This window comes from Lissotriton helveticus, chromosome 1_1 (assembly GCF_964261635.1).
Source record: "Lissotriton helveticus chromosome 1_1, aLisHel1.1, whole genome shotgun sequence".
NCBI classification, from domain to species: domain Eukaryota; kingdom Metazoa; phylum Chordata; class Amphibia; order Caudata; family Salamandridae; genus Lissotriton; species Lissotriton helveticus.
Genome location: NC_136057.1, coordinates 2,073,003,939 through 2,073,025,481, shown reverse-complemented (window position 1 = coordinate 2,073,025,481; position 21,543 = coordinate 2,073,003,939). Strand labels below are relative to the sequence as shown.

The 21,543-nt window shown below is 44.9% G+C and overlaps 1 protein-coding gene across 1 annotated transcript in view; it reads right to left on the bottom strand.

The window, feature by feature from the left end:
- Positions 1–21,543, bottom strand: part of LOC144776444 (putative ferric-chelate reductase 1) — a 321,596-nt gene that overhangs the window by 183,831 nt on the left and 116,222 nt on the right. Inside the window, exons 6-7 of the mRNA XM_078659268.1 lie at positions 18,468–18,531; positions 6,618–6,809 (exon numbers count right to left, since the gene is read on the bottom strand). Coding sequence (XP_078515394.1) covers positions 6,618–6,809; positions 18,468–18,531 — 256 coding nt within the window. The remainder of the gene's footprint in view (positions 1–6,617; positions 6,810–18,467; positions 18,532–21,543) is intronic.

The window sequence follows — 21,543 nt, the reverse complement described above, 5'->3', positions numbered from 1 at the left end:
TCTGCGTCTGTGTCTTGATTTCAGTCCAACACAGAAAAAAAACTATTAGAACTGACCCAGATCTCTTATTCCATTCCACATTGCCATTCCTCCGCTATACACAAAAAAATGCAAAATCCTGCCAATCCTGCATTAAGAAGAGGTGCTTTTTTTTCCCCTTTTCAACCCCTCGAAAAAAAGGGCTCAAATGCTATCCCGAACAGCCGACTGTATGCTGCAATGCTACAATGTTTCTTCAGCTGTGCGCAGTTATACTTTCGCTTTATCACTGCCGCCCCCGCTGAAAATCAAAGCTGTAGCTCGATTATAGCCTGAATCCCAGAGGGTGCTTAATTTGTGCCGGTGCTTTCCGGAGCTTAGCACCGGCACATATTTCATAGTGCCGGGTCTACACGCAATATGGATTTGTGCCTAAAATATTTAAATTGCGAGCCACGGCCACCCGCCTTAAACTGCCTGGGTGAGCTCCCAACAATTGAAAAATGAATTATTAGCCTGGCACCTTCCCTGTCTTCTTAGCATTGAATCGCCTTTCCTCTCGGAGTCGGACTCACGCAGATCAGACCAATATCTCAACTTTTCACCGCCAGAGCTTACTGCGCAGCTGCAGAAGCTCTAGTCAGCTGAGTCATCTCAGGAAGCAGCTTGTGTCGCCCTGACTCGAGCAAGCAGCAGGCCTCTAATTAAAACCATACAGGAAATGATTTAATATTAATACATGCTGGTACTGGTGCGAAGTATGTTGTTTAATCTTTAATGGTTGAGGTACGTCCATGGAAAAGTGCACCCCTCATTTGTTGCCCATGTTTGTTTTTTTGTCAATTACCTGCATTACAATCACAATTGCTGTGCTACCCGAGTAATGTTAATGTGTCTGCGACAAATAGAGTAAGAGGGTGGAGCCCGTCGGGGGAGAGTGGGTGTGACACCCTACAAAAATGTGAGCACCTGGACTTAATATTTTACAAATTAAGCGTTACATTACTGCTGACATGATTACCACTGCGGGGGGAGCCGCTCGAAGCAAAACAAACAGACAGCCTTCCCAGGAGACCTAGCTCGTCTCAGCACACCACACACAGTCTTCGCTCTCCCTTCTCTCCACTCTCCTCGCCTCTCTCACTACTGCCGCTGTGTCGCTGTGTCGGAGCCTCCGTCTCTTCGTCCGTCTCCACTCCCGCTGAGAAACACACGGTATGGCTTCTTAGACAGAGTCCAGGTCACGGCTCCGCCGCGCTACCGCCGAGGTGACCACTGCGACAGCCAGTCTCTCAAAGTGGACAGCCTGGGATTTTTAGAGTTAGGATGCATCAGTGAAAAATGTGTATGCTAGTGTCGGTTTCCTATTTCTTAAAACAGTGAAATGTCTCTCATCCAAGTGTTCTCCTTTATCAAATATCGAGTAGTGTGCTCAAGCTTGCTTTCACTGCTGTCACTGAAACTTATACCCAAACCAAGTTTCAATAGATAATTGCCTGTGGCTATTTTAAGCACCAGCCTTCCGTCTTAATATGCTTGAGGTATAACCAAAGAACAATAGAGCAGTGCACTTATACTTTACATTAAGGATGAATTGAGAAAAGAGGTGCAGTCTGCTATATGGCAGATTTCTATTACTGCTGAGTTGGGTAAAAGTAAAAATACATTATCTGTGAAAAGAGCTAAGTGACCTTCTCATAGGTTAAAATGCTCTCTTGAAATACATTTATGTTACGTTTTGTTCTCTTATGCTACTAATCATTGTTTTTAATCAATATTTACGACTTGAACAATTACTGTAGAAATACTGGAAAAGATTTATTCAATAGCTTTTGGCGAGTCCTACTTTAAAAAAATGTATTCAATAGAAATTACAAAAAGTCCGAGGCTAATGAAGAAATGTGAACATTTTTAGCAAAAAAGAATCCGCAAACTATAAAAGAAGACCTGAATTTATCCCTCTATCTGGGTCACATTCCTGCCTATATTTGGGGCTACCTCATCAATGTGGATCAGGTTGAGCGCATTCCAAGATGGGTCCTTGTAAATACTGTAAGAGGCAAATGGAAGAGTCTGAGCAAAATCATCCATGACCACAATGATTTAAAGTATACCATTCTTGTTGGATGCACATCTTGAGAAATGGTTTAACTATATTGCAAAGTCACTAAGGTACCAATCATATATGTTGCATTTAGTCAGTTTAAAGTATCTCGCTTTCCAGCTCATTATTTTAATGGGACAAATCTTTTGGCTAGTGTATATTTTTCCAGTTTCCTAGTCTCTTGCGAATTTGGGTTGCTTATGTTGCTTTCACTCATGGTCATGTTTTCAATTCTGCCTTCCAAAGCTTTGATCACTTCATTGATGTCTTCTTGTTGCTACAAACCATTAATTTCTAGTTCAGAAATGTCCTCTTATAATTTTGTTTAATCAATGTACTTTTTTTCCATAATTATTTCCGTTTGGTGTTTTAAGCAATCCATATTCTATTCATCCCATACTTGCAGCGTTGCGTAGTTTCATCATATTACATAACGTGAGAAAAATCTATAGCCCCTGGTTCATTGAACAAACTTCAATGTATTGTTACATGCTTTTAATCTATATGTGTACTGCATTGAGTAAAACTATGTTGCAGTGCATATTATTGTTGCATTGTGTAGTATTTTGGAATGCATGCTATTGCTTTAAATAATATTGTTCCCATTTAACCATGCTTTGGAAAGAATTGAATTATTTTATCTTATAGTATAGTTGCATAGCTCCTCATGGTATTGAATTGTTCAATGTTTTCCATTGTTGCATATTGTTGTATTACATACTACTGAAGTACAACATTGCAATATGTACTCTTGTTGCATTGCATAATAAAGTGATGTAAATTGTACACTAATATTGCATTCCACAGTATTGCACTACATAAAATGTTGCATTATATATTATTGCTTTCACAGTCAGAAGCGCTCAAAATGGTCAAGTAAGAAAATGCCCACTTTTTAAAAGTAAAACCAAAGTAAATGATGGACGGAGCGTTGACAATATAAGCACTCACCCCCAGTCAACTGATCTGGGTTTAATCCATCACCGTTCTTTAGCCCACTCTGCCACCCCAGTTCAGACATGGCCATATGCAAATCAGTCTGACCCTGTGCCTCATGGGAACAGTCCAGCCCGAACTGCCAAGCCATGCCTTCCCTGGACCGGAAACAAGCTACCGAGGACCGGTTTCTGGGATTTCAGCCGTCTTCAGCCCGGCTTGCTTGAATCCAGTGGCAAAGTGAGCAATGGACTCACGTCTGAGCATACCCTGCCAACTTATGGCGAACAAAGAAAAACCAAAGGAAATGATGGACGGAGCGTTGACAATACAAGCACTCACCCCCAGTCAACTGATCTGGGTTTAATCCATCACCGTTCTTTAGCCCACTCTGCCACCCCAGTTCAGACATGGCCATATGCAAATCAGTCTGACCCTGTGCCTCATGGGAACAGTCCAGCCCGAACTGTCAACCCATGCCTTCCCTGGACGGGAAACAACCTACCGAGGACCGGTTTCTGGCATTTCAGCCGTCTTCAGCCCGGCTTGCTTGAATCCAGTGGCAAAGTGAGCAAGGGACTCACGTCTGAGCATACCCTGCCAACTTATGGCGAACAAAGAAAAAACAAAGGAAATGATGGACGGAGCGTTGACAATACAAGCACTCAGCCCCAGTCAACTGATCTGGGTTTAATCCATCACCGTTCTTTAGCCCACTCTGCCACCCCAGTTCAGACATGGTCATATGCAAATCAGTCTGACCCTGTGCCAGAAACCGGTCCTAGGATGCTTGATTCTGGTCCAGGGAAGACATGGCTTGGTAGTTCGGGCTGGACTGTTCCCATGAGGCACAGGGTCAAGACTGATTTGCATATGGCCATGTCTGAACTGGGGTGGCTTGGTGAGCAAACTAACAATGGATTAAACCCAGATCTGTGACTGGGGGTGAGTGTTTTGCCATTGTGCAACATTCCGTCCATCATCTTGTTTGTTTCGCTGTTCACCCTATGTGGGAAGGGTATGCCCAGACGTGGGTCCCTTGCTCACTAGGCCACTGGAGTCAAGCTATCCTGGCTGAAGACGGCTGATAGCCAGAAACCGGTCCTAGGATGCTTGATTCTGGTCCAGGGAAGACATGGCTTGGTAGTTCGGGCTGGACTGTTCCCATGAGGCACAGGGTCAAGACTGATTTGCATATGACCATGTCTGAACTGGGGTGGCTTGGTGAGCAAAATAACGATGGATTAAACCCAGATCTGTGACTGGGGGTGAGTGTTTTGCCATTGTGCAACATTCCGTCCATCATCTTGTTTGTTTCACTTTTTAAAAGTGGCATTTTCAAACACAAAATTTAACAACCACCTTTACCAAAAGGGGTGTTATTAAATTGTGAGTGTAAAAAGCCTAAACATCCATTTCTCTAGCTTGTCCCAATTGGAAGTTATACATGTAAGATGTTACAGGGCAGCCCTAATTGTAGCCAATGGGAGAGACAGCTTTTCAACAGTGAAAAACTAAATACACAGTATTTCACTAGCTGGACAGGTCACACACACCAGTACATGTCCTAATTTTCACATACCCTGAAGCCCACCCATGGGGGTACCTTTGACCTACCTGAGGGGTGTCGTACATGTAAGAAAAGGAAATGTTTGGGGCCTCGGAAGTGGGTGCATTTGCCCGGTCGACAAGCACTTCAGTGGTAGGTCTGAAACACATTTACAGGGCTATTCATGTGGGTGGCACAACCAGTGCTGCAAGTCTACGAGTAGCATTTGATTTACAGACCCAGGCATACTCAGTGCACTTAACTGGGACTTTCAAGTAAATCAAATATGGAAGTGTTGAATAACTAATCATATTTAACAATTTACAGAGAGTTTATGCACTTTAGCAATGATCAGCAGTGGTAAAGTGCCCATAATCCTATAGACAACAAAAACAGTCAGGAAAAAAGGAGGCAAAATGTTTGGGGATAAACCTGCTAAAAGGGCCAGGTCTAACATATATATTGTGTAGGGAATTGTAGAAAATACCGTAAATGTGCACAGGATTGCGGATATGCCACACAGTTATAATAAGCAAGGAAACTGCAGGATGTGCAGATCTGGGCATTGAACGATGTAATGTCTTTCTCTGGTATCTGGCTACTAGCTGCACATCACCATCATGATTCAGCAAACACCTAGATGTGGGGTTTTCCCTCACTTAAAATTGGATGGCAACTCACTAGACTATGAGGGATATTCCCTCATGCAGGGTTTACACACATCAATGGCATGGTGATGCACCACTCACAGTTCAATGGTGACTTCCTGGCAGAGAAAAATAGTACATGGCCAAGTAAAGCAGTGCATTATAATGGTGGCAAATATGGACTGCTTTGAAATTTTCCACTTGTGAACGGTGTTGAGATCATTAGGTGGTGTTGATAGTGTGATCCGAATGACAAACTACATTTTAGCCAATCACCAATTTAAAAGTACACGTAAATCAGTGCAACTGTAAATGACACTTCAAATAAGCACTTTCTAAAGAAGGCTATCAAAAGGAACCATTGTTGGAAGGGGGCTGGCTCAAAGCAATCAATATCTTAAGCCGGCTGAAGCAACATCCACTCCCTGTTCATTTTTATGACATAAGGTCTTTCGCTGTGCTAGACCTAAAAAAAGCCATAATGGGTGGGATGTCCTCATTTCATAGGACATTCCATAGGACATTTTTTAAGGGGTGTTTTATATAGCATGAACTTGACCCAAAGGCACTTGGTATCAGAGTGCTTTACATGGGCACAAGTTGTGTTACAATAAGACACATTCATTTTTGATAGGCACAGGGAGCTTAAGTGATTTACCCAGAATCACAGGATGTTGAGCGTCGTTGCCGAGACCAGCACCCAGGTCCCCAGACTTTACACCCTGATAGTTAATTGGTAGCCTACATCCAGCTCTGTTAGAATTATGTGCCCCCAATTTGGATCCTGGTGGAATATGAAGAACCAGGAAGCCTCCAGGATCTCTACTTACAAAATGAAGAACTCCAATCACATCGGACATCGCCCAAGGCTCAATGGTCCACACTTGGAGGAATACAAAAGGGAATATTCAGTTCGATTGAGTAGCAAGGTCAGGAGGTTTATGTCCATTGCCCCTCTGCAGAACAAGTAAAAATGCCAGGCTTATCCACCCTGGTTTGGTTCAGAGTACGTTCATATTAGTAAGCACACTTGCGCAAACTGACATAATCTAATTTATGAATTGTCATTGTCAATGAAATTAAGGAACTTAGTGGAAACTTTTAGAGATCTGTAAAATGTGACATGAAATTAATGTGCGCTTGATTTTATGCAACCACCATTTAACCTATTCTCATAAAAAAAGCACAATCTAATTTATGAATTGTCATTGTCAATGAAATTAAGGAACTTAGTGGAAACTTTTAGAGATCTGTAAAATGTGACATGAAATTAATGTGCGCTTGATTTTATGCAACCACCATTTAACCTATTCTCATAAAAAAAGCTCTAAAGTTGTTTAATAGTCTTGGTGCAAAATATTTCCTATCCAGGTACTTCTTCAGCTCCATACATAAGACTCACCATTAGTTTATCATTGGAAAATCCAATCGCAACATATCCAGTTGAGAGCGCACTCATTTCAAAGATGTAACCACCTCCCGTTGCTGGCATAGATGACATGAAAATGCAGCTTGCACTGGTGGCAGGATTACATCCGGACGGATTGCTGAAACAAAGCTTCTCTGAACCACAGGTTTCACTGGAGATCTGCAACTAGAAAACGTTTTAAGGTCAAAGTTGGAGCAATTGCAGTTTCAATAAACAGAAAGGCTGAAATAATAGTGAAGAACACCAATTTGTTTCCATAACCTCTAGTTGCTCATAACTTTTATAACATTCAAAAAAATGCAGACAGTAGCGACATGAACGAGGTGCAATGCATGACACCTAATGAACAACAATCTAAAATGCATGTGTTAGGCATGATACATGTGAGTGGTAGTTCCCCATCCGTTTTTGCCTACAACCCTCATGTTTTGCTGAATTAGTGTATTTTGTCTTCAGGACTCGTTGCCAGTGCTAACTAGTGATACTTACCTTATACTTTGAAATTGCATAACTCCATTTCTACTGATTGGACTTTGTCGTTCTGGTATAATTTTATTTATTAGCATTTACTCTATTTTTGTAAATTGGTTTTGGATTTTTTGTTGTGCTGTGTTTTCACTATGTTACTCTTTCTATGCAGCATCAATACGTATTGCTCTAAGCTAAGCCATACTGCTTTTGTAGCTACCAATGGGTTAAGCACCAGTTAATTTAGTGACTTTTGTGGTTCCCTCAACAAGGACAGTTGCTGTTGTTTAGGAAGGAAGGATCTTTACCCCCCCCCCCAATCAAAAACGTAATTTTTTACTTTGGTAGTCGCAGTGGTATCTTGTACTTGTGCTTCCGCAATGCCATTCACTGATTTTGTCTAACACTAAAAATCAGCATAAATAATTTGACATCAGATTCAACCTCTTTTTAAATTCTCCTTGATTGTTCTCTTTCATTTTTCCAAATCCACTTCTATTGCATCTGTAACTCTGCCTTGAGCTCAACAACCAAGAGAGCTACACTGTGGCTGAACTCAAAGGATTTTGCAGGGAGAGGGGCTACCAGTAGCCTGGAGCCCCCGGAAGCAGTTGTTCCAGAACATCTTGGAGGAGGCTCAACATATACAGGCTATACCACAGGAGAATGAGGAAGTGGAATTGAGAATAAGCAGGAGAAGGAAATGGAAGGGGAGCATGACAACTACCTGTGACGGCCCCAGTGAAGAGAGGGGGACCCACAGTAGTGAGGTCTCCATCCAGATCAAGGACAGGTAGAAGCATCTCCCCCACAATCTGTCCCCTGAAGAACTGAAGGACAGGAAGTCTGAGATGGAGTTCAGACTGCAACTAGAAAAACTCAAGATGGGAGACACTGCTGTCAAAAGGGATGCAATTGCACAGAGGTCTTTGAAGGAGAGGAGGGCTGAGGCAAATATCACCTTAGCGAAAGAGTCTTGGCAGAAAGAAAACTAATGGTGTCTCATTAAGTGTGTCTCAGGGAGCTGGACCTGAAGGCCAAACAAAACACAGGGTACAGCAACAATGGTGGCAGCACAATTGCAGCATCTAAGGGGGACAAGAGAGTCCACATTCCTAAAGACAAGGTGTCTATCTATGTGGTGGGAGAATATATTAAGAAATGGTTTTCAGTTTTGAAGTAGCCCTAAGGATGCATAGGGTCCCAGAAAAGAATTTGGAGGTGCGTTTCTGGAAACACGTACCCACAGTGGGGAGGAATACCCTGCTGACAATAGTCATAGATGACCAGATGAAGTATGCCCGTAAAAGAGCCAAGTTTGGGATCTCGTCAGACAAATCCCCCATGCGGCTTAGGACAGCCACAAGCTGTCAAGCCAATCTTGATGATCATAAAGGGCTGTATGATCTGATTTTGAGAGAGAGCGATGTTCAATATTTGTTTTACAGAGCTGTGTGAACACCTGATTTATTGCGAACTAGCAAATCCAGAGAGCTTGCAAAGGAGGGGGAAGACAAAGATAAAACATCTGAATTACCAAAATGCCCCCAAAAAGTTTGTAGGGAGAGTATTACCAGACCAATCCTGAGCAGAAGGGAGGGTTCCATGTGAAGAAGTCTTCAGGTCACTTAATTCCTAAGTACCTTGAGTGTTACAGGTAAGGTGACTCAAAGGGTGAGCCCAAGTGTCCAAAACAGAAGCAGCTCCCACTGGTGAGCAGGTACTACAAATGGCTAGTGAGATGCTTCAGGTGGAGGCTGTCTCATTTAGTACCGGTAATAGTCCAGAGGTCATGTTAGTGTCCGTGGTAGAAGACAGATAGTACCCAAGACTCATATGCCTACTAATACTAAGAAGAATAGGCAGTGGGTCACCATCAATTAGAAGATAGTGGAGGCACTTAGAGGGACAGGAGACAGTATGTTTACTGCCAAGTGTCATCTGGTGTCCTCAGAGCAGGTACTGGCTCCCTTTGAGTAGGGAGGGGTGTCTCATATTTCTTAGAAGGTAGCTGTGAATCCAGTCATGCCTGTGAAGTATCTGTTGGATAATAATGTGGTTCACACCATCTGAAAGGAGGCAGAACTCCAGTCACACTTGTTGATGCTAGGGTTGCCTGAGAGGGTGTGCCAGACCACACAGGGCCATGGGCACCTGGGAGGAAAATCCCAAAGTTCTGAAGCCTGGAACAATGATCTGCGAAGAAGAGAACAGTCAGGGGGTAGAGGAAACCTACCCTAGGGATTCCCTCTGTCCAAGAGGAAGCAGAACCTGTAGGGGATGTCCCAGAACCTACAGGGGAGGACATTGATGTCCTGGGAGACCTACCGGATCTGGTCAAATGAAGGAGGCTCCTCCCAGGAAGAGTTTTGCCAAGTGCAGATGGAGTGCATCACTCTTGAGGGCATTTGGTGCAAGGCTGAAGCCAAGGCAAATGGAGACATCCCTGGTGATCACATCATTTAGTAGAAAAATGATCTGTATAGCATGCCTAAGCTTCCTGAGCCTGGTACAACCTGCGTGTTGGTGTTCCACGAGTGCTAAAGTGTCCTACTTCTGGGACTGGCTCATGGTTTATCCCTGGCAGGACATTTGGGGCAGGCCAAGACCTTTGAAAAGCTGGTCCCCATTTTTATTGGCCCCAGATTAGAATGACCTTGGATGCATTCTGTAGGTCCTGTCCTACCTGACAGGCCATTGAAAAGATAGGGAAAAGCAGAAGTCTCCGCTGGTTCCCCTTCCTGTTGTTGGTACCTTCTTTGAAATGGAGGGCATTGATATTGCGGCTCCTCTGGGACTGTTCTTGTTGGATCATTCCACCTGGTGCCCAGAAGCCATCCCTCTGAGAGCAGTGATTGTGCCTGTTGTGGCCAGGGCACTGATGGCAATTACTGACTGTATGGATTTTCCCAAAGAGGATGTGTCTGACCGAGGCACTAATATCATGTCTGCATACATGCAGTCAACGTGTGATGAGTGTGGAGTAACCTGTAAGTGCTCCGCATCCTACCATCCCAAAACCAATAGGCTTTATGAAAGATTCAACATGACCCTGATAGGCATGATCATGAGTCTGAGGTAAGACATCCTCTTGCCATGCCTGTTGTCCTCTTACAGGGAGTGGCCTCTGAAAATAGTTAGTCTCAGCCCCTTCAAGCTTCTGTTTGGCCACCTGTCAGAAATCTAAAGGAGTGAGAGCAATCTCCCAAAGAAAACCCTAAGATGTAGTCAACTACATGTTGGCTCCAAGATCTCAGATGACGTGGTTCTGGAAGACCGCCACTGAGAACTTAGCAGCCAGATAGACAGTCACGAGACTCTGGTATGACCAGAAGGCTAGATTGGTCAAGCTTCATCCTGGCCAGAAGGTAAGTAAAAGTAAAGTAAGTAAAGTAAATCCACATTTGTAAAGCGCACAATCACCCGTAAGGGTTTCTAGGCGCTGGGGGCCGACGGGAAGATTAAGCAAGCTATTGCCCAGAGTCACATGGTGCTGGGCTAACCTGCCGCCGGAGCCGGGGATCGAACCGTGATCCTCAGATTCCAGCGTCAGTCGCCCTAGCCGCGGCGCCACACCTCTTCCACCTCCAGGTGTGAGTGATGGAGCCAGTGGAGCCCCGGGCATAGAGGACCGGTGGACTGGACCATATGAAGTAAAATAATGCAAGGGGGAGGTCACCTAAACCCACAAAAGCACTTTAAGGGTCCTGTATGTTAACTACCTCAAACCACACGATGAGAGGTGCTATGTGACTCTATTATTGGTGACAGATAGAGGTGAACAGTGAACCTCTCCCAGAACTTCTAACCTCTAAAGAGCATGATGATTCAGTAGAAAGAATAAACCTCTCTCCCTCTCTGACCCCTCATCAGGAGAGAGACAGTTAGCTGTTTGATAAGTTCTCCTTCCTTTTCCAACTATCCCCTAGGCTCATCTATTTATGTACCCATGACATTGACACAGGGAACAGTATGTCTGTGAACAATAAGATATACAGCTATCTGACAAAGTGAGGCCCAGCATCAAGGGAGAAGTGTCCAAGATGCTGGATCTAGGGGTGATTGAGCACACCAACAGTCTTTGGCCCAGCCCCATTGCGCTGGTGCCAAAGATTGCCCCACTGGGCATTGCATCACAACTCTGGTTCTGTGTGAGCTCAGTTCAGTCACCAAGACTGAGGCGCATCCCACCCTTTGAGTTGATGAGCTCAAATATTGGTTTCAAACAACCAGGTTCCTGAGAACCTTCGATTTGGGGACAAAAAGGCAAAGGAGCAGCTATCCCATTCAAGAAACTATATATGGTGGAGCATTCTCAAGGAGTATGAGCCACATGAGAATATCTAAGCTTACCAATACATTTCAATTAGTTTTAGCACACCCTTCATACACTATGTAAAATGAAGTATCCAAACCCTAGAGAGTTTAGTTGAAGTGAAAAAATCTGAAAGCACCCCCACGTTATATTTAGTTGGACTTATCCCTCGTATAAAACCAGAGAAATGGATGACTTAGTAGGTGCGTGACTGACTGTATAAGTAAGTGATTAAATATGTCTTACTGAATGCATGGGTTAGTGACTGATACAGACATTCACACACTTTAGTTTGTCAATTGGTGGGTAAGCGGTTGCATGGGATGGTGAGTAGCTAAATGAGGGTCTATATGGTTTATTGATTGGTTGTCTGAGTATCTGTATAGGTGTTGAGTGTGTGTTTGTGACTGTGCATAGATGTGTGAGTGGGTGATTCACTGGGTGTATGGGTTCCACTGTGAAGGGCTTTATGGGTGGATGAGTGTGTGTATGGGTGTGTTGGTGAGTGAATGGATGCCTCAGTGTTACATGTGTGAGTAACTGCATATGTGAAAGGCAGTATAAGTGAGTGTTGGAGTATATAAATGACTATATGTGAGAGTGAGTGATTGTGAGACTAGCTGTATGGATGAGTGTGTGTTTGTATTAGTTATTGTATAAGAGTGTAAGTATGTGTTAGTATATATTTGAATAAGTGAGGTTGTGTGTGTATAACTGTATAGGTGAGTAAGTGGGAGTGTGATTGATTCTTTGCATGACTGACTAGGTGCGTGAGTAACTCTATGGATGAGTGGTGGTATGTGAGTGTCTGTATAGATATGTGAGTACCTTTGATAGTACCGTATTGATGGTTGACTGCATGTATGAGTGAGTGTATGGGTGAATGAGTTGATGTGTGTGTAAACCTAGGAATTAGTGAGTGGGTATGTACTAACTGATATTGGTGTGTCTATGGTTTCGAAAATGGTAGTCTGTATTTTAGAGTGGGTGTATCAAAGGTTATATTAGGGTATGAGGAGGTGCATCAGATTATCATGTGGATGATGTTATCAGTGATGCCATTTGAGATGTCATCAGTGATGTCACTGACCATGTCATGAATGATGTAATATGTGACGTTATCAGCAGTGCATTCAGGGTTGCGAGTTATAGTTAGCTGAACTAACTATAACAGCCAGATTTCTCTGGTTTTGTATGAGTGAAATGTCCAACTATAATGTCCCTGAAACCTGTATTTTTTCAGTGAATTTCTAAGGTTTTTTAAATGCTAATTTCTAACTATAACGTCACTGAAACCTATGTTTTTTCAGTGAATTTCAAAGGTTTTTTAAATGCTAATTTCTAAGTATGCCTACGAAGGTAGGACATGTGCAGAAAGAGGAAGAAAGTCGCAGAAAGAATCAAGAGATGTGCACAAAGAACCAAAAGAGGAGCAGAAAGAGGCCTTGTTGTAAAGTCATCCTGTGTCCCCAACTTTTTACTGACGGGTACGAGTGGTAACTGACTAACCAGGTCCAGAGCCAGTGCTATGCTGAAAGACACTTAGAATACAGTGAAAACACCTACATACACTAGGGTACACTATGGGTTGGGGTACCCCTGTGATTGGCATGATCTCCCCTGCATGGCCCTAGTACATGATAGGCCAGAGGGATTAAAACTACCTCTAACTAAGAGGTGGAAAAGGAGGCAAGAGAAGTGTAAAAAGAAGCAACACATGTGCCGAAAGAGGCAAGAGAGGTGCAGAAAAAAGCAACTGAAGTACAGAAAGCGGCAAGTGAGGTACAGAAATAAGCAAGAGCAGTGCAGAAAGAACCAACAGAGATTTACAAAGAGGCAAAAGGGGTGCAGAAAGGGGTAGCAGAGGTGCACAAAGAGGCAAGATAGGTACAGAAAGAGGCAGGAGGGGTGCAGAAAGAAGCAAGAGAGGTGCAGAAAGAGGCAATAGAAGTGCAGAAAGAAGCAAAAGAGATGCAGAAAGAGGCAAGAGGGGTGCAGAAAGAGGAGACCGAAGTACAGAAAGAAGCAAAAGAGGTGCTCAAAGAGGCAAGAGGGATGCAGAAAGAGGCAAGAGCAGTGCAGAAAGAACCAAGAGAAGTGCAGGAAGAAGCAACAGAGGTGCAAAAGGAGGCACGAGGAGTGCAGAAAGAATGAAGAGAAGAGCAGAAATAAGCAACAGAGGTGATCAAAGAGGCACAAAGGGTGCAGAAAGAGTCAAGAGAACTGCAGAAAGAAGCAACAGGGGTACAAAAAAGGCAAGGGTGGTGCAGATCGAAGGAAGAGAGGTGTAGAAAGAGGATAGAGACCTGCACAAAGAGGGAAGGCAGGTGCAGAAAGAAGCGACAGAGTTGTAGAAAGAAGCAAGAAAAATGCAGAAAGAGGTAAGTGAGATGCAGAAACAGGCAACAAAGGTACAGAAAGAGGGAAGACAAGTGCAGAAAGAGACAACAGGGTTGCAGAAAGAAGCAAGTCAGATGCAGCAAGAAGCATACAAAGTGCAGAATGAAGCAACAGGGGTATAGAAAGAGGCAGGAGAAGTGCAGAAAGAAGCAACAAGGGAGCAGAAAGAGGTAAGGGAACTGCAGAAAAAGGCAAGAAAAGCGCAGAAAGAGGCAAAAGAGGTACATAAAGAGACAACAGGGGTGCGGAAAGAAGCAAGACAGTGGCAGAAAGAAGCACAGAGCATACAGAATGAAGTAACGGGGTGCAGAAAGAGGCCAGAGAAGTGTAGAAAGGAGCAAGTGAGGTGCAGAAAGAGCCAGGAGAGGTGCGAAAAGAGGCAAGAGGGGTGCAGAAACAGGTAAGAGAAGTGCAAAAAGAGGCAGGAGAATTACTAAAAGAAGTAACAGAGGTGAACAAAGAAGTAAGAAAAGTGCATAAAGAGGCAAGTGAGAAGCAAAAACAGGCAGGAAAGGTACAGGAAGAGGTAAGACGAGTGCAGAAAGACAACAGGGGTGCAGAAAGAAGCAAATGAGGTGCAGAAAAAGGCAACAGATGCGCAGAAAGAAGGAAGAGGGGTACAGACAAAGGAAGAAAAGTACAGAAAGAGGCACAAGAGGTACATGAAGAGACAACAGGGGTGCAGAATGAAGCAAGACAGGTGCAGAAAGAAGCATGGAAAGTGCAGAATAAAGCAATGGGGTGCAGAAAGAGGCAAGAGGAGTGCGGAAACAGGCTAGAGAAATGCACAAAGAGGCAACAGAATTGCGGAAAGAAGCAACAGTTGTAGAAAGAAGCAAGAACAGTGCAGAAAGAGGCAAGTGAGATGCAAAAACAGGCAGGAAATGTAAAGAGAGAGGGAAGTCGAGTGCAGAAAGAGACAACAGGGGTGCAGAAAGAAGCAAATGACGTGCAGAAAGAGGCAAAAGACATGCAGAAAGAGGGAAGAGGGGTACAGACAAAGGAAGAAAAGTACAGAAAGAGGCACAAGAGGTACTTAAAGAGACAACAGGGGTGCAGAATGAAGCAAGACAGGTGCAGAAAGAAGCATGGGAAGTGCAGAATGAAGCAATAGGGGTGCAGAAAGAGGCAAGAGAAGTGCGGAAACAGATAGATAAATGCACAAAGAGGCAACAGAATTGCGGAAAGAAGCAACAGGTGTAGAAAGAAGCAAGAACAGTGCAGAAAGAGGCAAGTGAGATGCAAAAACAGGCAGGAAATGTAAAGAGAGAGGGAAGTCGAGTGCAGAAAGAGACAACAGGGGTGCAGAAAGAAGCAAATGACGTGCAGAAAGAGGCAAAAGACATGCAGAAAGAGGGAAGGGGTGCAGAAATAGGAGACAGAAGTGCAGCAAGAAGCAAAAGAGGTGCTCAAAGAGGCAAGAGGGATGCAGAAAGAGGCAAGAGCAGTGTAGAAAGAACCAAGAGAAGTGCAGAAAGAAGCAATAGAGGTGCAAAAGGGGTACGAATAGTGTAGAAAGAAGGAAGAGAAGTGCAGAAAGAAGCAATAGAGAAGCTGAAAGAGGCACGAATGGTGCAGAAATTCAAGAGATGTGCAGAAAGAAGCCCTAGAGGTACAAAAAAAGGCAAGAGTGGTGCTAGAGATTTGCACAAAGAGGGAAGAGGGTGGAGAAACAAGCAACAAAGGTGTAGAAAGAAGCAAGAAAAGTGAAGAAAGAGGCAGGTGAGATGCAAAAACAGGCAGGAAAGGTACAGAAAGAGGGAAGATGAGTGTAGAAAGAGACAACAGGGGTGCAGAAAGAAGCAAATGAGGTGCAGAAAGAAGCAACAGATGTGCAGAAAGAGGGAAGAGAGGTGTAGAAAGAACATGAGATTTGCAGAATGTGGTGAAGAGAAGTGCAGAAAAAGAAAGAAACGTGCAGAAAGAAGCAACAGAAATCCAGAAAGAGGCAAAAGAGGCGCAGAGGGATGCCAGAGTGGCTTGCACACCATTAATACCAATTTAACACCCACATTTAGCAATAAATAACATGTGACCATTCTAGGTGTGCAAAGGGCCTTCCACCACACGGTAACACTTGTCGCTTTTTTTGTTCTAATCTGCAGATTAGGGTGCAGATGATGAATTATTTGGCTAATGCAGAAAATATATAATTGTGCGAAAGTCGGTGCAGCCAAACAGTCACATAATTCCAGTGGCCCTGCTCATACCTCTGACTAGGTCCACAAGTGCTCTTCAGTGATTCCATCTTTTTTTGTCTCACTGAGTTCATGGTTGAGCTTCTATGGAAACGAGGAAGACTAAACCTGAGGTTACCACACCACATAATTACTCTCCATAGCCCATAATCCCACTGTACATAATTCCTATACACTAAATACCACATACTTTCTATCCACATAGTTTCACAGCACAACATACCATAGAATGCCACTACACACAACGAACATCCACTCCACTCCAAAAAACATTACTAAAAAACCTTTGCATTTACAATGCCAATAGCTCTAATTTTCGCAAATGCGAAACCTATCACATTACAAACACTTTTTTAACTAGTAGTTGCGTTTGCAGAGTAGTGGAGAAAGGGTGCTGGGTCTCCGACAAGCGCTCATGAACTCTGGTGCATAGGACATACAGGAGGTACCAGTAGGGCTTCTTGGCCCGCAAAGTCCCTCAGGAGTAAATAGGACTTCATCCCCCATCCCATAGTCTCGCAGGAGGTACGTTTGCAGAATGGTGGAGAAAGGGTGACATGGCCTCCGAAGACATCTTAGCAATCCCACTGTGCAGGACTTATTGGAGGTAACAAGAGGGGTAGTTGGCCCCCAAAGACATCCATGGGGGCCAACTACCCCTCCTATTACCTACAGTAAGTCCCACAGAGCTGCATTGCTAAGTTCGAATAGCAGGCAATGCCCCCTATGCCCACCACTTTAAAACGCGCTCCCTGGCACGCTCTTCGATGATGATTGAAGTCCCCTTCGCTGCTGGGGGTCCTTTAGGGGCCAACTAGCCTACCTCTAACCTCCAGTAAACCCCACACATTGGGATTGCTGAGAGTTGGACAACGGCCACGCCCCCTTTCTCCACTACTCTTCAAATGCGCCCCCTGGTGCATCGCAAGTTGGGGAATTAATTCCCTTGAATACTGAGGGTCCTTGGGGGCCAACTAGTCCACAAGGTACCTCCAATATGGGCCACAGAGCTGGATTGTAGAGAGGTGGTCTGAGGCCACACCCCTTATTACAACACTCGGAAAATGCGCCTCTTGGAGCACTGCTGCTCGGGGGATGAAGTCCACTTGTGTCAGGAAGTCCTCCTGACACAAGAGGACCTCATCGCCCCACCAACAGTGCACCAAGAAGCGTGTTTGCAGAGTAGTGTAAAAAGGGGAGTGGCCTCGGACCACCTCTCTGCAACACAGCTTTGTGGTGCACCTGGTGGGCTAATTGGCCCCCAGGGACCCTCAGTATTCAGGGGGAATTGATTCCGCATCTAACAACGTGCCAGGGGGCGCTTTTGCAGCGTGGTGGAGAAAGTTGCCTCTGATGAAATTCCGGCTTTTTTTTCTTCTTTTTTTTACCAAGGGGTGCTGTGTGGCCCCCCTTTTTTTTTTTTTTTGGGGCCATGGGGACCCCATACCCCAGGGACTGAACCCTATTAAAAAAAAAAACAGTTAAAGGGGGCTGGGTGGCCCCCTTCCCAAGACCAATTTCAGCCCCGGGGACCCCATCCCCCAGGGCATGGCCAGACTTTTTTTTTTTAAATGTATTTATTTAAATGTATGGGGGCTGCTTGGTCCCTCTCCTTAAACCTCATCCCCCGGGGCCGGCCTTTATGTTTAAAAAAAGAAAACATTTTATTATACGGGAGGGGGGCAGTGTGACCCCTCTCCCGGGCCACTTTTGGCCTTGGGGACCCCATCCCTTGGGGCCTAGCCTCAGAGATTGGGACCGTGGGGGAAGCCCCAATGCCCCATGCTCCCACCGGCTCCCTGCCTTCTGCGGGAGCCAGCATTGCTTTTGAGCAAGGGGAGCTGCTGACGTGCAGCTCCCCTTGCTCAAAAGCAATTCTGCTTTGCTTCATTGAAGCGATAGTAGGTTTTCCTGCTCTTGCTACAATGAAGCAAAGCAGGAGTTTGCTATAGCAGGGTGGAAGCCATGCTCCTGCCCTGCCATAGCAAACAGCAATGTCCCGGGGTGGGCACCCCGGGACATTGCAGGAGCCGGCCCTGGGGGGTGGCGGTCCCCACGGCCATCAAGGGCTCCTGGAGGGGGGCTGCCCGGCTCCCCTCCCATCATTTGCACAGCCCCGGGAGGTGGTAGTCCCCGGGGCTTAGGGGGCCCATGGACCCCCCCATATAATTGAAGAAAGCCCCAGCGAGGTGGCAGACCCCGGTGCTTTGGAGGAACATATCTGCACTTATGGATACTTGGTTACAAAAGTGAGTCTAAGTAGTGGCAACTCTGCAATAAATTATCTGGCTTTGCATGAGAGATTAAAACACAGCCAATATGGACATTTTGTTGTAAAATGTGTCTGTATGTTAAGGTGTGAAAATGTTACATATAAAGACTGGAATCATTTGAAAGAAGCACTGCACATGCTAACTTGCAGTTTAAGCATTTGTAACTTACTGGTAGAATAGTTTGGCTTTCAACTTCATCCCAGAATTTGCTGAAACGTTTAACAAAGGTTGCTCTGAAAGAAAAGTAGAGCTGTTTTACCTCTTTGTGTCCCAAACTAGCAGAATAAAAGCATTGATCATTATTGTGACACAAAACAAATTTTATGTGAAATAATATAGAACATGATATAGTGAGATACTCATAATTAAAGAATAAGCAAAACAAAATTCAGTCATAATGTGCAGACAAACAAACGGAATAGATTTAGCAAGCCTTTTTTTGAGAATCACAACAATAAAGGTTTTTTGCTTGATGACTTCAAATGTATCTATAAAACAGTATATCTGGAGGCAAGGGAGTAGCCAGAAAATTAAAATAACCCACACTTTGAACCAATGCTGTTTTTTGAAGAGGCAAGATGGCGGTCGCAGACGTGGTTAAGTGAGCTGACTTTCACCTACTTTCGACCCCCCTCCCCTTACTTGGGCTTACCGGACCTCGATCTTCATGATCTGGTCGGTGTCCGGATGCGCTAGTTACTGGTGCAGCACCGAGGCTGGTTGTTTTTGCACGTTGGGCCACTGCTGCTTTGGACTTGGAGCAATGTTTTATGGCCAGCGGCTCCAATCCCGGATAAACCCTCGAGAGGTTGCGATAACCAGCAGACTAACTTCTAGGGCTGGTTCAGTGAAGGGAACAGGAACCGCGGGAGTAGTGCAGTGGCCAGCAGGGGTTATCCCTCTCGGTTCAGCTGATGCTGGGCAGAGCAATGGCTCCTCCACCTGTGGAAAGAAAACGGTGCTGCCTCTATTTTCAGCATCCAGAGCTGCTGAGGTTAAAAAAAAGAATTGTGCTGAGACTGCTGATGCTTCTTTGGACCTTATACCTGCCCCCGAGCCAAATCATGAAGGAAACCAAGAAGCGACACTCCAACTACTGCCACAAGAGCCTCCCTGAGGTAATGAGGGAAACCATGGAAGTGAGGGTGGAGTTGATAATCCACTGGGAATTGGATGATGGCGGGGTGATGTTGGCTGGAGGGGCGGTAGGTTGGACCCCCCGCTCATGCCTCCCCCGAATGGTGATGCAGATAGAGAACATGCAGAAGAGTTCCAAGAGGGAAGACATCTGGGGGGAGTAAAACCAAAGACTAGATCTAAATCTAGACACAAAAAACAGAATTGGGGGGACCAAACTAGTAGTCTAGATAAACTTGACGCTCCACAGGTGGTGGATACTGGAGACAACTTTTTCTCGCTATCAGATCCCTCTAATTCCTCTAGAGATGAGAGCTTGGTAGGCGTAAAGGATTGGTCTGGTAGTGAAATGTCGCATAGCGATGGGAGTGAATCAAGCTGCTTGAGACTGGAAACTGGAAACATCAGCAACAAGGGGGGTCAGCCCTTCCACTGTTCAGAAGCAAAAAGAGAAACCTAGCTCTAAGTCAACGTGAGCCGTAGGGTCATTATTATGGGACTATTTTTTCTCTCCTGGCCTGGAAGGTAGCAGAGATGCAGCCATATTGCGGGCAGCTGTGGGGGCGGCAGAAGGTCCAGAGGAGATCTCGCTCTCAGTTATCTACCAGAGCTCATATAGAAGAGACGTAGTCGAGAGCCAAAGAACTCAAGGGGCATGCCGTAAACTGCAGAACTCCATCCGCAGGGTGGCCAAGGCCTGTAAGGAGTTCACAGGGAGGATTGTTGAAGCAGAGAGAATGATCTTCACGCTCAAAGATGAATGAGTGTTTCAAAAGACTATCACAGAATCCCTAAAGTCACAGAAGGATGATATGCTATGGAAGCTAACTGATTTGGAAAACCGCCTAAGGCGGAATAATTTGAGAGTCCTTGGTGTTCCTGAAGGCATGGAGGGAACGAATGCTCAGAAATTCATTGTAGAGCTGTTTACAGAGGCATTCCCAGAACTTACACAATGGTCCTGGACATAGAGGTTCCGAGGGTGCACCTATTTCCTTTCAAGCAGCATAGGAGCTTGGGACAGTTAATAGCTAAGCCAAGAGCTATATTGATGGTCTGAGTAGTTTTTTGGCTCAAGAGGCTATTTATGATCCTGCACGACCAGATAGGAAAAGGGCAGGGAAGGGGAGTGAAGTTTTTTTTTACACCTGATTTCTGTCATGCGACAGTGGAGAAGAGTTGGCAATTACGGCAATTGATTCCAATGTTTCAGGCAAAGGGGGCTTTGTTTTTTCTGCTCAACCCTGCCAAATTGAAGGTTGTTATTAAAGGCCAAACACAGTTTTTGACCTCTGAGGTTCAAGCTAAAGAATATTTGCAAACAATGTAGAATAATTTGGGACAATATATATTTGTTTTGATAGTATTTTGAAATAGATTAGTAGGTACTTATTTCGATGTTTTTTCTTCAGGAGGGTGAAAATCGCGGGCGTAATGTAAGCTTCCCATCACTAAGGACCCTGGGCCCTTTTGCCTCATTAGGCAGGGAGGGATGGGGGTGGTTTCAGGGGAGGTTGGGGGTACCGCAGTTTGGGGGTGTGGGTGGGGAGTGGCTGGTGGTGTTGGGGAATGGGGAGGGCGATGGGTTTGGGGAGAAAACCAAAAAAGGCATGGTGGATGAGGTTGGAGCAAGGTTTATGTTGGGGAGATATACACAAAAATGTCATTCTATGGTCAAATGTGGAGGAACATGATATGATTAGATGGGGAATGGGCTGATGGCTGAGAAGCTACAGGTGTGTACGTTCAATGTCTCTGGTCTGAATGATAGGGCTAAGAGGCAGAGGGTGATAATGCAGTTGAGACGTGGTGTGTTTACAGGAAACACGCATCCCCTGGGAAAAGCGTGGGGTGATGGCTGAATTGGGGTATACGTTGTTAATGTGTATGCAACATAACACTACAACATGTGGGGTGGCATTATTGGCTAAAACTTGTGTATGCGTGGAGGGCAGGGCTATTGCAGACAAATATGGGCACTCGGCTATTGCTGAGTGTGTGGTCAGGGACTGTAAATTTGTTATATGCTCAGTGTATGGATCAAATACGGATGAGGCGCAAATTTTGAATTTTCTCAATGTAGAGTTGGCATCTTGGCCAACTTCTGT